This window comes from Rhincodon typus, chromosome 1 (genome assembly GCF_021869965.1).
Source record: "Rhincodon typus isolate 14 chromosome 1, sRhiTyp1.1, whole genome shotgun sequence".
Lineage (NCBI taxonomy): Eukaryota > Metazoa > Chordata > Chondrichthyes > Orectolobiformes > Rhincodontidae > Rhincodon > Rhincodon typus.
The window spans coordinates 23,512,344-23,529,646 of record NC_063332.1 but is presented as its reverse complement, the minus strand read 5'-3'; the positions used below and the strand labels follow the sequence as shown (position 1 = coordinate 23,529,646).

Genomic DNA, 17,303 nt, shown 5'->3' with positions numbered 1-17,303 from the left:
CCCTGGGTCAAAATCATAATTCCCTCCCTAATGGCATTGTGGGTCAACTCACAATGGGTGGACTGCAGTGCTGCAAGAAGGCAGCTCACCACCACCTTCTTAAGTGCAACTAGGGATGGGCAAGAAATGCTGGCCAGCCAGCGTTGCTCACATCCCACGATGAAATAAAAGCCTCAGCACTGCACTAATTGGTTTGCCGACGTAAAATGATCTACATTTCCCAATTCTGTTCCTTGTTGGTTAGTCAATCATCTACCCATGCTAATAAATCCCCCTTAACACCATGAGTGCTCATCTTCTGCAGTAATCTTTTGTGTGGTACCTTACTGAATACCCTTTGGAAATCTAAAGACACTACATTTATCAGTTTCTCTTTATTCACCTGCTTGTTATATCCTCAAAGAACTCTTAAATTTGTCAAACAGTTTCCTTTCCCAAAGTATGTTGACTCTGCTTGATTGTATTATGATTTCTGAATGATCTGCTTATACTTTCTTAATAAAATCTGTTTTATTCATTTAGACATTTTCCTAAAAACAGATGCTAGATCAGAAGCCTTTAGTTTCCAGCTTTCTTTTTTCTTTCCTCCTTCTTGAATAATGGTACTACATATGCAGCTTTATAATCTGCCCATATTCCTCAAAACCCTTCCTTTCCATGTGCCTGTGAAAATGCTTTTTACATGTTGTAATTCTACTTGCCTCTAACACTTTCTAGGGCAGCTCATTTCCATAGGCGCACCACCCTCTGTGTGAAAAAGTTGTACCTCAGGTCCCTTTTAAATCTCTCCCCTCTCACCTTGAAACAATGCCCTCGAGATTTGAACTTCCCAACCCCGTATTCACCTTATCTATGCCCCTCATGATTTTATAAACCACTAAGGTCACCCCTTAATCTCCGACACGCTAGGGATAAAAGGTCCCAACCTTTCAAGCCTCTCCTTATAACGCAAACTGTCCAGTCTCTGCAACATCCTTGTAATTTTTTTCAGTACCCTTTCTAGTTTGACACATCCTTCCTATTGCAGGGTGGTCTGTCTTATACAGCCACAACATAACATTCTAACTCCCATAACTCAATGCTCTGACAAATGAAGGCAATCGTACTAAACCCCTTCTTCACCACCCTGTCTATCTGCGATGCCACTTTCAAGGAACTATGAACCTGCACTCCTAGGTTCCTCTGCTCAATAACACTCCCCAGGGCCCTACCATTAACTGTGTATGTTCTGCCTGGTTTGCCTTACCAAAATGCAACACCTCAAAATTCATCTGAATTAAACTCCATCTGCACTTTTTGGCCCATCTGATCAAGATCTCCTTGTACTCTTAGATAGCCTTCTTCACAGTCCACTATATCACCACTTTTGGTGTCATCCACAAATTTACTGACCATACTATCTACACTCCTGTCCAAATCATTGCTATAAATAACAAACAACAGTACACCCAGAACTGATCCTTGTGGCACACTGCTGGTCACAGGCCTCCAGTCTGAATAACAATTATCTACCACCACCCCCTGTTTTCTACCATCAAGCCAATTTTGTATCCAATTGGCTCTCTCTCCCTGGGCCCCATGTAATCTAACTTTACTAACCAAACTACCTTGCAGGTCCTTGTAGAATGCCTGGTAAAAGTCCATGTAGACAACGTCTACCACTTCATGTATTTTCTTGGGTACCCTCTTCAAAAAACTCAATCAAATTTGTGAGACATGATTTCCCATGAACAAAGCCATGCTGACTATCCCTTGCCTTTCCAAATACATATAAATCCTTTCTCTCTGAATCCCTTCCAATAACGTATCCACCATTTGACGTCACACTCATTAGTCTGTCATTCCCTGGCTTTTCCTTGCAGCCTTTCTTAAACAATGACACAACATTAGCCACCCTTCCAGTCTTCCGGCACATCACCCTTGGCTGACCATGTTACAAATGTCTCTGTGAGGGGCCCTGCAATGTTCTGGGATACACCTGATCAGGTCTTGGGGATTTATCTATTTTTATGCGTTTTAAGACCTCCAGCATCTACTCATCCGTAATGTGGACTCTCTTCAAGACATCACTATTTTTTTCCCCAACTTTCCTAGCTTCCATATCTTTCTCAACAGTAACTACAGAGGCAAAATGTTTGTTTTGTATCGTACCCATCTCCTGTGCTTCCATATATAGATGGCCTCGTTGATCTATTTTCTCCCTAGCTGCTCTTTTGTCCCTAATGTACTTGTAGAATCTCTCTGGATTCATCTTAACCCTATCTGCCAAAGCTATCTCATGTATCCTTTTTGCCCTCCAGATTTCCCTTTTAAGTGTATTCCTACTCCACTTATACTGCTCCAAGGATTCACTTGATCTACACCTGACATATGCCTCCTTCTTTTTCTTGACCAGAGCCTCAATATCTCTCATCATCCAGTGTTCCCTACACCTACCAGCGTTACCCCTCACACTAACAGGAACATAATGGCCCTGAACTCTCGTCATCTTATTTTTGAAAGCCTATCACATGCCAGATGTCCCTTTACCTAAGAGCAGCCTTAATTACCCACAGAAAGGTGGCGACGACCCAATTTCTTGAACCGCTGCTGTACAAGTTACAGAATTTTGATCCAGTGACAGTGAAGGAACAGTGATACAGTTTCAAATCTGGATGATGTGTGACTTGGAGAGGAACTTGCAGGTTGAGGTGTTCCTATGCACCTGCTGTTCTTGTTCTTTCAGCATGTGGAGGTCATGGGATGGGAAGGTATTGATCAGTAGCTAGATTGTAGTTTGTAATGACAGGTGTCCTTAAGTTTCAACAGACTCCTCTACATCTCCATAAAGTAGCTGCACAGTCCAAATTTATCCTGAGGTCTATTCAGTTTGCGTTGTGCATGTACTACTTTTTTAGTATCTCTAACATATCTAACCAATTTCCTATTAACGATTACAACATTGTCAATGTGGGAAAGTGCCCAGCTCTATCCCACATACAAAAAGATGGACAAATTCAACGCAAACAATTACTACCCCTTCAGTCTACTTTCCATTAATGGCAAAAAGTGACGAAAGGGGTTTTCAACAGTGCTATCAAATGTGATTTGGAAAGGAATAAACCTGCTCACTGATGCTCAGTTTGCTTTCTGCCAGGGCTACTCAGCTCCGAACCTCATTGCAGCCTAGGTACAAAAAGGGACAAAACAGCGGAAATCTAGACATTAGGAAGGAGTGACTGCCCTTGATCTCAAGTCAGCATTCAACTAAGCATGGCACCAAGGTGCTCTAGCAAAAATCGAATCACTGGGAATCGGGGGAAAACTCTGCTAGCTGGAGTCATCCCCAGCTCAAAGAAAAATAGTTGAGATTGTTGGAGGTCAATTATTTCAGCCCCAAGACATCATTGCAGGAGTTATTCTGGGTAGGCTCAAACATTTTCAGCTACTTCATCACTGACTTTCCCTCCAATACAAGGTTAGAAGTAAGAATGTTTTCCGATGACTGTGCAACATTCAGCACCACTCATGACTCTTCAGATCCTGAGCAGCCCATCTTCCAATGCAGCAAGACCTAGACAATATCCATGTTTTGCTTGATAAGTGGCATGTAATATTTATGCCACACAAGCAGTGGCAATAGCCTAGTAGTATTACTGCTGGACTGTTAATCCAGAGACCCAGGTAAATTCTGGGTACATGGATTCAAATCCCACCATGACAGAGTTGAACTCAATTTTAAAAAATCTGGAATTAAGAGACGAATGATGACCATGAATCCATTGTCGATTATTGGAAAAAACCATCAGGTTCACTAATGTCCTTTAGGGAAGAAAATTTTAATCCTTACCTGGTCTGGTCTACATGTGACTCCAGACCCACAGCAATGTAGTTGACTCTCAACTGCCCTCTGGGCAATTAGGAATGGGCAATAAATGCTGCCTGGCCCACATCCCATGAACATATAAAGAAAAAAAAAGTGCCAATCTAGGACCATCTCAAACAAGAGAGAATCTAACCAATGCCACTTGACATTCAATGGTATTACCATCATTGAATTACACACTATGAATATCCTTGGGTTATCTTTGTCCAGAAACTGAAATGGCCCAGTCTTATCCACACTCACTACAGGTCAGAGACTAGGAATTCTGCAGTGAGCAACTCACCTCCTACCTCCCCAGGAGAGACCTGTTCACCACCCACAAAAGACAAGTCAGGAGTGTGATGGAATTCTCCCCACTGGATAGCTGCAACTGCGACAACATTTAAAACTTCTGACATCATCCAGGATAAAGCAATCTGCTTTGTCAAATTCGACACCTTCGACAGAGTGACTTCACCACCAACACACAAGGGAGCATTGTGTGCCACCTACAAGATGCACTGCAGCAACTCACTAACATACCTTTGACCACATCTTCTAAACATGTGACCTCTACCACCTAGGACAACAGCAAAAGATGCACAGAAGAAGCATCACCTTCAAATTCCCTCCAAGCCACACACATCCTGACTTGGAACTATTTAACTGCTCTTTTACTGTCACCGGGTCAAAAATTCTGAAATACCCTTTGTAACAGCATCATGGTGTTCCTATACTGCAGTGGTTTAAAAAAAAGCTCATCACTGCCTTCTCCAGGGAAACTAGGTGTAGGCAACAAATTCTAGTCGAGAAAGAAGGCTCACATTCCCTTGAATAAGTTTAAAAAAAAAACTTATGATATAGGTGGGCCACAATTTAGAACAGGCTGCAATGCTGCAGCCTTTTGCCGGTGATGAGTTTCAGTCTTTTCCCTTCTTTATTGCATTGATTTGAGATAGTATTGTATATAATATACCATCCACTGCATTATTCTTGTAATTTGCTTTGTTGTGATGGCAATAATGCATTTCAAGTTAAAATTTCACATGGGTATTATAAACGTTCACTAACCCATGTTTGTCACATTTTCGTTCTAATGCAGAAACAATGAAATAATATTCTGAAATACATTGTTTATTTACGAACCTTGAATCGATCCTGGCGTTCACAAAGACTTCCATTGGGCATAGGTGCTCGACATTTATGATTTACAGGTTCAAACTTTCCTGCAAAGGTTATGTATCTCGTTTGCAGAGTGGCTAACTCCTTACTCTCTGACTCTTCTCCCATTTCTGTGTTGGATGCCCAAAATCGATGTGGAGTATCAATTCTAGTGAATATTAAAGATATTCGTGTGAAAAAAAGTCCTTAACTTATCAAAAATATTATAATATTTTACATTAAATATTAGCCTCAGTCGCAATTCAGTGATACTGTATTAGAGTTATGAATTATGTCAGAATAGCAGCACGTGGACTCATGCCAGTGAATCACAAGGTGGCATTGGCCTAGTGGTATTATCGCTGGGCTGTTAATCCAGAGACTCCAGGTAATGTTGTGGGGTTTGAATCCTGCAACGGTAGATGGCAGAATTTGGATTCAATAAAAATCTAGAATTAAGAGTTCTAACGATCATGAAACCATTGCTGATTGTCAGGAAAAATCCATCTGGTTCACTAATGCCCTTTAGGGATGAAACTGCCATCCTTACTTGGTCTGGCCTACATGTGACTCCAGACCCACAGCAATGTGGTTGATTCTGAACTGCCCTCTGGGCAATTAGGGATGGACAATAAATGCTGCCGAGCCAGAGGCAACTACATCCTGAAAATGAATATATTAAAAAAGTCTCCGAACAGCACCACTAGTGCCGTTGCTGCTACAGGCAAATAATTCAGATTACACTTCATTAGTATTCATGGAGTAAAATCAATAAACAATGGATTAGAGATAGTAGGAACTGCAGATGCTGGAGAATCTGAGATAACAAGGTGTAGAGCTGGATGAACACAGCAGGCCAAGCAGCATCAGAGGAGCAGGAAAGCTGACGTTTCGGGATTACTTGGCATTTCAGACAAAAATATCAGTCATGAAGCATTGCAACCAAAGTGCAAAACTGCCTTTCTGTTTTGACTAATCCAATTATACAGCATATATTAAACATATATAGTGAGAAAAACAAAAATACCAATTACTAATCTAAATATAAGCAAATATATTTTATGATGTCTGTGAATCTAGCACTAGGTTAATGAATACAAATGTTTCAGTGCTTTTTGTGTCTGATGAAAGCAAAGGTTAGAGTGCCCTCTGGTGGCTATACATATGTATTGTAATTAATAAGATTCAGTCATCGAGCCGCTTGCCATCTACTCAAAAATACAACGTATGTTATGTTCACAGAAATATGCTGCAGAGGTACAAATTATTATGGAAATAATTCAAATGAAGGAGAAAAAACATGAAATCACACACAAATCTGATTGTAAAAGGAAAATTAAACAGTGTAGGGTGATGGAGATTGGAGATGGATTTGTTTCCTGCATTTTAGCCAATTTCAGTCATGCTATGTTTGTTTTTAGGTATTTAGAGGTTAAGCTAACTGGCCTCTAATTGAATTTTTTTTCTTTACCTCTGTTTTTGAACAGCAGGATTATATTTGCTACTCTCTAATCAATAGGGATCGTTCTAGATTCTAATGAATTCTCAAAAATCAAATCCAACCCTCTAATGATCACTGCAAAATCCTGAAGGTGCAGGCCATCAGATCCAGGGATTTGTTGGGTTTTAGTCTCATTATCTTCTCCAGTATATTTGTTTTATTAATTGTAATTACCTTAAATTCCTCACTCACGTTGGAATGTTGGGTGTAAGTTAGCTCTTTATGATTTTTAATATGAAGACATATATGTGACGAGGCAAGGTCAACATAGTTCCCATTCATAAAACCTACATTTAATAACTCTAATAAAACCTTTTTAAGAGTCCAATGAATAGGGAGTTAAAGGGAAACCACTGCATGTTAAATATTTCATTTTTTTTTAAGCCACACACAAAGACTTCGTCATTTCTCTATTCTCCATTATTTCTCCCATTCCTGCCTCTAAGGTACCCACATTTATTTTTGCTCAGCTCTTCCTTATTACATACTTGTAAAAGCTTTTTTGATTTTTTTTGTCAGTTTATCCTCATGTTCAACTTCATTCCTCTTTATCAATTTCATGGTCATCCATGATGAGTTTTAAAACCTTCCCAATCCTCAGGTGTATTACCTTCTTAGGAACATTATAATATTCTTGTTGAATGTAGTTGTTGGATCTAATATAATTCTCAATTTCTCCATGGTGGTACCACTGTTTCAGTGGTATTTCAATTCTCCAAAGGAATAGATTTCCGAGTAATGATTTATTTATTATAGTACAAAAACTTGTAATGCTGGAGATCTGAAACAAAAACAGATATTGCTGCAGAAACTCAGCAGGTCTGGCAGCGTCCACCAGAAGAAAGCAGAGTTAACATTTTAAGCCTGGTGACTATGAAGAGTCACCCCACCTAAAACGTTAACTCTACTTTCCTCCTTCAGATGCTGCCAGACCAGCAATGTTTCTCCAGCAATTTATGATTTAACATTTGCCATTGCAGTTCTACTGTGAAGTATTTTAAACTAATTTCCCAAACTACCTCAGCCAACTTACTCTTCATACTTACGTAATTGTCTTTGTTTAAATTTAAAACTCAAGATTTGCAATTAGTATTGGGTTCTCATTTTTATTTTGAAAAGGTACATGACATGAATCCAGCAAAAACAGAAAAGCACAAGATAATGTGAATGTTCCTCAAGGGATAAGGACAAGTTGGAGTTGTTAGAAATTGTATCAGGTTACCTTCTGGGCTCAAGAACAGCTATCTCGATGTCACAGGAGCATCAGCTATAAGTGTTTCAGTAGTTTTAAGGGCTAATAACCACAATCAGACACACTTAAGTGAAGATACTTCTAAAACTTCCGTCTTCCAATTTTTCCCTCAGGCAAGTAACAGATCATTTGGCCAGTGGCAGATCCACTACTGCCAGAAATCAAATGTTTCCCTTGCTTGGCAATGGAAAATGCTACATTCAAAACATCGAGTACACAGTAATGCAGCAATTTTCTCTAGCTGCTATCAGTAAGCAACAGCCTACAGTGTCAAACCACTAAACCTATACCCTCTCTTTTTAAGAAGTTATTTAAATTTTTACATTTAAGCGGAAAGGAAAACATTGTGTCTTGCTGAAGGTAACACTCTAGTTATAATTATGACTATAACAGTTCAAGACATCAGGTTTTAACTGGGAAGATATAAAATGAGAATTCTCCGATTTTACCTCTGTTGCTTCTAAAGGAAGGTGACACATTCAAATTATAGGTCTGTCTACATGGTCCTCTATTTCTCCTCTGAGCCTCAAAATCAATTCCTTGTGAAGATTTTGAAGATTCCTAATATAAAACTTCATCAAACAAGGTCTAAATTTCAATACAAACACAAAGACCAGTGTAATATGTTCTCAAAAAGTTCTATCTTTGTAACGTATCATTAAGACTAATGACTTGTATTGCTCAGAAAATAGCAGTTTCATTGTAGAAAGTTTTTTTTTGAAAATCTATGGGGTACGTATGGTCAATGTGAACCTACATTTGATAAACGTATAATTTTTTGGAATAATGTATTTTATGCCTTGCCCTGATCATTTCACATTGTTTCTACTCGTATGTTAATGGTGATATACTCCTAATGGTGATCGTTCCATGATTTTAGAATATATATCAATAATGTATGAGGGCAAAGTGGGTAACATTGTTCACTTGGATTTTAGTAAAGTCTTTGACAAGGTTCTACACGTTAGACTAATTAGTAAATGGTAGATCACATGGGATTCAGGGTGAGCTTGCCAATTGGATACAAAATTGCTTGAAACTGAAACCATACTTTATCATTTCCACTTAATGCCATCTTGCTGAATCCTTACCGAAACTTTCCCAAGATCCAAATACTATTTCTATAGCCTCCCCAAAATTACATGCAAAACCATACTTAGTTGAATTCTTCTTTTTATATTCAATGTCCCTGGTTTTAAAACTCAGAATCTGTTTCTTTCTCCCCGATTCGATCATTGAGGCATTGCTGGCCTTTTTACCATGCATTCTCAATTGTCCTTAAGAATGCGGTGATGGCCCACTTTCTTGAACCGCAGCAGTCCATGTAATATAGGTACACTCTGTTGTCAGGCAGGAAGAGAATTCCATTATTTTGACACAGTGGCAGTGAAGCAATGGCAACATAGTTCTGACTCAGAATGATGTGTTGTATAAAAAAGAATTTTAGGGTGAGGGGATAGTGTCTGCTAGCCTTCTTCTTTTAAGTAACTAAACTATTTCTTGTCTTTAGATGTTTGTTCAAGATGTGTTCCGACTGTAGCCTGTAAAAATTGAGCTTGAATTTCTATTCTTTTTAAAACAATGTTGGCTGTGTAGCTCAGTATTCTTATGAATTTTGTGATTCCACATTGGTTGGGTATGTTGAGTGCCATTCTCGAAATTCATTTTGTATTTCAAAGCAACCATTATCAACATAACTTCCTCACTTCAAAAGAAAATCCATTTCTGATTCTCAAGTTAAAACAATGTTACATTTGACATGAGATTGGAACTCATACCATCCCATCTCCTCACTTTTGTAATATCCTGTAGCTGTAATTTATGTAACACTTCAACAATAAAAATCAAACTGAAAAATAAATTACTTGAGAATTCTGCCTGTTGTTGATGCCTCTTTTCCCCAGTAGTAAAGGTCAATCCCAAAAGATCTCACAGGAGCTTTCATCATCTCTTCTTCCCTTTTCCTTTTTTTGTCATAATCATTGCATAATTCAGGTCTTGATGTAGATGCCTGTATGTCTGTTCCATCTGAGGTTCCAGGCAGGCTGTTGGAAGAACATATATTTAAAAAAATCAATAGAAGATAATGTGCTGCACAATCACTGTTCCAGTTTCATTAACCTTTGCACTAACATTCACGTTAATGCAGACCCACTTTGACTAACACTATCTTTATAAACATTATAACTTGCCAATGAATTTGATGAAGTTTACAGCAAGTGACTTACTCCAAAGATTATAGATAATTCTGGAGGTCATTCAGGGGAAAATGAAAGTGGACACAGTTTAGGTGAGCTAAACTATAAACATGTACAATGGATCATGTTACTGGCCACTTTTTTCTTTCTATATTTGTGCTTCAGCATTTACTTCAACTGCAACTAACACTTGAAAGAATAAAGTTTTCTTGGGAGAAAGAAATCCAATTGCACATTTTGTTAAAAGCAAGATAGGAGGAATGCATTGTCACATTAGTTCCACTACTCTATTGGTCGCATAGTAAAAATGACACCCAAATCCTGATATTGCCAATTATATGCTTTCTCAATATTAGACTTAGAATGAAAAGATCCATCAATCAGCTTTATTTAATAAACAAAATTACTTGTTGCAAAACAAAACTAATTCAATCAAAATGCAGAATTATTTAACACACAATGCATAATATGTTAATATAAACATTTATATCCTCCCCATACCACCCTGCCCCCAACCAAAATACGCTTGCACAAATAGAAACATGCACAACCATGGTAAAGGGGTAAATAAACAAGTTTCTCTTTGGAGACATTCACTTTAAAGAAAACCTCATGACAAATGGTGGTTATTCTTGAAGGGAAGAAAGGATAATGTGCAGAATATTCCATAGTCTATCAAACTGGCATTCTTGCATGTTTGGTCAAGTCATTAATTTTAAACAAATGTCTCGTGTGTCTTGGCAGACAAAGTTTGCTCAGGAAATGCAATATTGAGAAGTTTTCAGTCATTCTTCCAGAACAATAATCAGGTTTCACTCTGATCTCACAGCACAGGTGTTACACAGACAGGAGTCGCAGGCTGAGCAGCTTATTTGCAACATACTTTCCTGAACTCTAAGCCTACAAACACCGTTCAAACAAAACAGCTTTAAAACCCAGTCATAAAATAAGCAAGTGTTTCTCCTGAAATGAGTTCGAGCATCCAAACCAAAAACTGTGTGGAACCAATATATTATTGCTAATAAAATTCCAGTGCATCTTTTCACTGGCTTTTTCTTTAAAAAAAAAACTAGGTATCTCCACAATACTTCAAACTTAAGTCCACAAAAGTTAAATATGGAGGACCTTCAACAGTTTTAACATCACATTTTGATAACCGTTAGCTTACAGCAAACTACAGCCATTTGTAAATTTAAATAAGCTCATCCTGCCCTCAGAGTATCTGAAAACTTCACCATAACTAGGAACTAACTTCGAAGGGACACCTACTTTGTTCATATACTTGTTCTCTACAACCATTAGCACTCTCTTTGCCTTTTGCTTTAAGGCACATTTCCCATCTGTTCCTCTTACTCCTTTTTCCCATTTTATCCACAGCACAAAAATCAACATTGTACAAACTCCCTTGAGTTGTGAAGAACCATACTGAACCGAAACCATGAACTTTACTTCTCTCTCCACGGACGCCGTCACTTTCACCAACACTTTGTTTTTATTTTACTTAACTTTGAAGGGTTGTCACTGTAAACATAGGTACAGTGAATTGTCCACAGGGAGATCCTACAAACAGCAAAAAAACTAAATGACCACTTAATCTGTATTTTTCTCAGCTGTATTAAACAGACTACTTATCAGGAAACCAAGAGAGGTTCCTACTCTTTGAATAGCACCAGATCATTACATCCTTCTGAACACAGGACCTCAGTTTAGTGTCCTACTTACCAGGATGACAGCTTCAACACAATGCTGTACACATCCTCAACTCTGATGTGCTCAAATTCTGTAATGGAGTATGAACTCAGAACTTGACATTCAGAGAAAAATACAGGCTAAAGTTAGAAAACAGAAAAGAAAATTGGAAATTCTAAACCAAATAAGCTATTGAAGTATTACTTTGATCTTCTGAAGGTACCAAAGTAATTTATAGAGTCTCAGATACAATTTAGATACAACATGTGAACAGGCACGGATAGATTAGATATTTTTATACTTTTTGGCATTCTGCTTGATTTTAAAATTGCATAAACAGTACTTTTCTTCTAGTTACATATCCAGTCTTTTCTAAATCAGGGTTTGCTACACTTGCAGGGTAAGTGGTCTGCATTGGTGCTATTCTTTAACCAGAAGTAATGACTTATTTCCCTTCTTTTAATGTTTTTCTATTCTTCCTTCTCAAATGCTTACATTTCCTTTTTAAATGAAGTTATGGTTCCTGGCAGAAAAAAATCATTAGTAGTAAAATATTCCATGTTCCCATGACTGTTAATTCTAAAGTTTCTTCTAATTTCCTTCTTAATTTTTTGAGTAATATTCCTAAACATGTGATGTCCCATCACTGAATTGTTAACCAATAGGTATAACGGCTGGCAGCTGTAGCTGTTGGAAGAGTAGCGGAGACCCAGTGACACACTTAAATGGGATTTCCAACTGCTGGCAGCGAATGAGCAGCTCCAATTGTAGTCTTAGCCAAAGCTTCACTATTTATTCTTCATTAACGATGAAACAAACATTAAATTTATTTGCTGCTGTAGTTTTCGCTATTCCAGTGGAAAAAACTCCACGTTTTTTAAAAAAAAACACTTTCTTCAGAACTACAACCTCTGCTTCTCGTACCATTTCAATTAATCTGGTCTTTTCCAATAACTTCGTATCTTTTCCATCACTTAGAAGTCCACACAGGATGTCAGCTGCAGCTAAGTAGAAATATTACAGAAAATCAACACTTTTTTTATATCCATTGCTTTTATGTACATACCCCAGGATATTTACCTTTCTTGGTTACATATAATTTGAATCTTTTTAGTATGCTTAATTTGTTCTAGAAATATTCATGGGTAGTACAGCTGATCAATTATGGTCAGCAAACAGGTTTTATAGTAAATATTTATTCCCCTTTCTGAAGGCTCTGATAAACAGATATACAATTACATGTTGCAGCAGTTTTCCAGTACTTCTCCACAGCTGTTGTCCCTCCTGAGTGTCTGCATAAGGAGAGGTAGCAAGCCATTCAGTCACAAGAGCGACCACAACAAAGGTCACTTCAATGTGTCCAATAACATATTTTCAGCAAGTATCACCAAAAAGCAACTGAAAGTTGAAGTCCCTGCAATTTGCCTCTTCCTGTCTAGGACAGATGGGAGGAGCCCTTTCATACTCACAGCTGACGTCAGCTAAATTCAGAACTCAAAAATGTCTCAAGGCAAAATCTTCCATTAAGTATACATTTGATGCCATGCATGAAAGCGTGTGTCTCTCTTCCACTCAGGGTTGGGTCAAGGTTTTATTTTACACATGATTACATGGTTCTCAGCTCATTGTACAGAACTCTTGTTGAATTACTGAACAGGAATTGCATCTCTCCTTGATGGTACTTTGAAGATTCATAGGAATACAGGAGTGGAGTAGACCAGTCAGCCCAATGACACTGTTCTGACATTCCAGATCATGGCTTATCACCTACTTCATACTATTTTCCCATATTAATTCCATTTCCCTAGATGTCATTCATAACTAGAAATCTATTAGACACTTGAACTTAATGATGACACTTGAGCTTCCACAGCTGTCTGGGGTACAGAACTCCAAAGATTCACCCCCTCTGAATGAAGGAGTAGTTCCCCTCATTTCAGTCCTAAATGGATTGCCTTTTATTCTGAAACTGTCATCAGCCAGGCCTTATGGGCTACCCCTCGTCTCCCAACAGTCAGCCCTGCAATTGAGACTGTATAAAGACTTGTGGCACATGAGAATGATCCAGAATGGTGGCACAGGAGAGCTTTCTGGATAGCATGCATAAACCTAGAAAATTTGTATTTTGGTGTGAGTTGTACAATCATAGATTAAAAACGTTTCCTGTTGATGAATACGGCTAAATGATTCAAGAAAGCTCATAGGGCCATTTGTGCGCAGTCTATAGTCCCTTGCAGCTGCAAGAATCCTGAGACTCCAGCAACTCCCAGTGCCATGGCTGCCTGGCTCTTGGAATCCAAATGGAATTTCACAAAAGCCCAGTGCTGTTCTGAAGTCAAAATACGGGACTTTCCAGGTGCATTCCGATCACAGACTTCTTTTGTGCTAGGTCTGATTCCAATGAGCAAAGTGTTTTCTCCCTGAAAATATTGACTCTACTTCTATTAGTGCTCTTTGATAGCACACTTCGTCAAATTTATTAACAAGGGCAGTCACTCTTCCCTCACTTCTGGAATTCAGCTCTTTCATCCATGTTTTAATAATGAGGTCCACGTACTGAGGTCATGTATCATAGAATCCCTACAGTGCGGAAACAGGCCCTTCGGCCCAACAAGGCCACCTCAGAGCATCCCACCCAGACCCATCCCCCTATAACCCACCTAATCTACACATCCTTGAACACTATGGGCAATTTAGCATGGCCAATCCACCTAGCCTGCACATTTTTGGACTGTGGGAGGAAACCGGAACACCCAGAGGAAACCCACAAAGACACAGGGAGAATGTGCAAACTCCACACAGACAGTCGCCCGAGGGTGGAATCAAACCTGGGTCCCTGGCACTGAGGCAGCAGTGCTAACCACTGAGCCACCGTGCCGTACTCAGAGCTCCTGGCAGAACTCAAACTGTACACCAGGAAGCAGGTTATTGCTTTGCAAATGATGTTTGCCAGCAGTATTGAAAATCCCTTCCATCTCCTTGATAATCAAGAATAAAAGATTGATAGGCTGGTTACTGGCCAAGTTGGATTTTTCCTGCTTTTCGAAGACATCACATATCTGTACAATTTTCCGCATTGTCATGTTGTAGCTGTACTGGAATTGCTTAGCTAGCGACATTTCTAGTCCTGGAGCACCAGTCTTTAGTATTGCTGCTGGAACATCTTCAGGGCTCAGCTTCTTCTGTTGGTTCTTTAATTGCCCAGCACCATTCACAACTGGATGTGGCAGGACTGCACAGCTTAGACATGATATACTTGTCGTCGGATCACTTAGCCTTATTGTACATTTGGTTATAGAATTAGCGAATCCCTACGGTATGCAGCGAGGCCATTCAGCCCATCAAGTCAACACCGACTCTCCGAACAGTATCCCATCAAATCCCAGCAGCCCTGCGTTTACCATGGATAATCCACCTACCCTGCACATCCCTGCACACTACGGGGCAGTTTAGCATGGCCAATCCACCTAATCTTTAGACTGTGGGAGGAAACGCATGCAGACATAGGGAGAATGTGCAAACTCCACACAGACAGTGACCTAAGGCTGGAATTGAATCCAGGTCCTTGGCGCTGTGAGGCAGCAGTGCTAACCACTTAGTCACCGTGCCGCACACTATCCGAGGGTGCACACATTACTTGATTGGGAGAGAACTTAATTTTGAAAGGAAATTTAATTCTGCTGAACAGGCCTTTTAAGGACCATTCCTGATTGGATGAAAATACATGCAAAAGGGGTTCCTGACACTTGCTGGCATTGACCAGAAGCATGATCTGCCTTTACAGTTTGGAGAACTTTGATACGAAAATTCATCCTACCATTGATATTTCAAATTTCGGTTTCCTGCCCTGCGTCCCACTCTGGGAAGTAGCACAGGATTTCACCTTGTCTCTAGTCTTTCACTTTAAACATTACAACTAGTAGTGGCTTGCCAAGCAAGTTTTCCTCTCGAGTTTTATTTGTGTGGTTTTGTTATCTATGAAATGCTTTGTTTAGGTCATAGAACATTACAGCGCAGTACAGGCCCTTCGCCCTCAATGTTGCGCCGACCTGTGAAACCAATCTGAAGCCCATCTAACCTACACTATTCCATTATCATCCATATGTTTATCCAATGACCATTTAAATGCCCTTAAAGTTGGCGAGTCTACTACTGTTGCAGGCAGGGCATTCCACACATTGATTAGAAAGTATTTTCTTTTCAATTTGGACTGTGGAATTTCTACTTGGGCAAGGAAAGAAGTTTGCTTTTGAAAGGAACAATACACTTGGTAGGTTTATGAAAGAATTTTCTCCAATGCAGGTATAAGCAAAATTAAGGTCAAGATTTGGAACCACTTTGAAAAAAAATCCACGATGAGATCAGGACAGTTGAACGTAGTCATCAGAATCAATACTGACAAAAATATTAAAGAATCTTTGATGCTTTAAGATACAAAAGTCATAGCTGAGTTCATCATCATCCTGCCTCTCAAGATTTCTTCAATCAGGGGTGTCTGTCAGCTGACTGCCAGCAGAAACCTGATGGGAGAAGCCAACTAGCAAAAAGAAACCCAGGTGATTTCAAAACTTCAACTTTGCTCAGACTCGTGAGCCATGAGGGACAGGAGTGCTCCAAAACCAAGTTCTCTTGTACAACAAGAAGTTCTTCAGATTTACCACCCCATGTTAATTATTTGTCCAGGGTACATGGGTGTTGGTGGCTGGGCCAGAATTTATTGCACATTCCCAAGTGCCTTTTAGATAATGGTGACGAGTTGCTTTCTTGAACTGTTGCAGTCCATTTGGAGTATATACTCCCATAATGCTGTTAGGAATGAAAACCCATCTAGTTCGCTAAGGTCCTTCAGGGAAGAAAGTTGCAGAATTTTGACCCAGCGACAGTGAAGGAACGGTTACATATTTCCAAGTCAGGATGGTGAGTAGAATAGAAGAATAGAATCATAGAATCCCTACAGTGTGGAAACAGGCTCTTCGGCCCAACAAGTCCACACCTAACCTCAGACCATCCCACCCAGACTCATCCCCCTATAACCCACCTAATCTACACATCCCTATGGGCAACTTGGCATGGAGAGGATCTTACAGATGGTGGTGTTCCTACGTATTTGTGTCCTTGTCTTTCAATGTGTTGGGGTTATGGGTTTGGAAGATTCTGTCTAAGGAGAATTAATAAATTTCTGCAATGCATCTTATAGACGGTACACACAACTGTGCATCAATGACGGAGGGAGTGAATGTATGTGGGCATGGTTCTAATCAAGAGGGCTGCTTTATCCCCATCACATCCAGCTTTTGGGGAATCATCATGCTGCCAGCCCCCAATTTGGCAATTGAAAGAATAGTCTCCAACTTTTGATTTCATCAGGAAGAACAAACTTCCAACCATCCAGACTCTTAACTTGTGGTTAAGACAAACCCTAGTACATTGACTGCCTGAGACAAAAACGAAACCACGCAGCAATCTAACTAACTAGATATAAAACGCGACAAGACCAAAAAAAATCTGACATAATATACAATTGAAACAGGCAGATATTGTCTGCCATATCGTGTTGACTTCCCTTTATTAGAAACAGTGCACCAATTGTAATTTAAAGTCGCTAATCTGAGACCAGCTCATGTTTCTCGACAGCCATTATGATATATCATCTAGCTG

General features: G+C 39.4%; 1 protein-coding gene across 3 annotated transcripts in view; it reads right to left on the bottom strand.

Annotated features, from left to right (window-relative positions):
• uvssa (UV-stimulated scaffold protein A) overlaps positions 1–17,303 on the bottom strand; it is a 106,036-nt gene that overhangs the window by 31,709 nt on the left and 57,024 nt on the right. For all 3 annotated transcript variants that reach the window (XM_048615734.1, XM_048615800.1, XM_048615866.1), the window contains exons 10-11: positions 9,624–9,803; positions 4,991–5,174 (exon numbers count right to left, since the gene is read on the bottom strand). In XM_048615734.1, the coding sequence (XP_048471691.1) occupies positions 4,991–5,174; positions 9,624–9,803 (364 nt within the window). The remainder of the gene's footprint in view (positions 1–4,990; positions 5,175–9,623; positions 9,804–17,303) is intronic.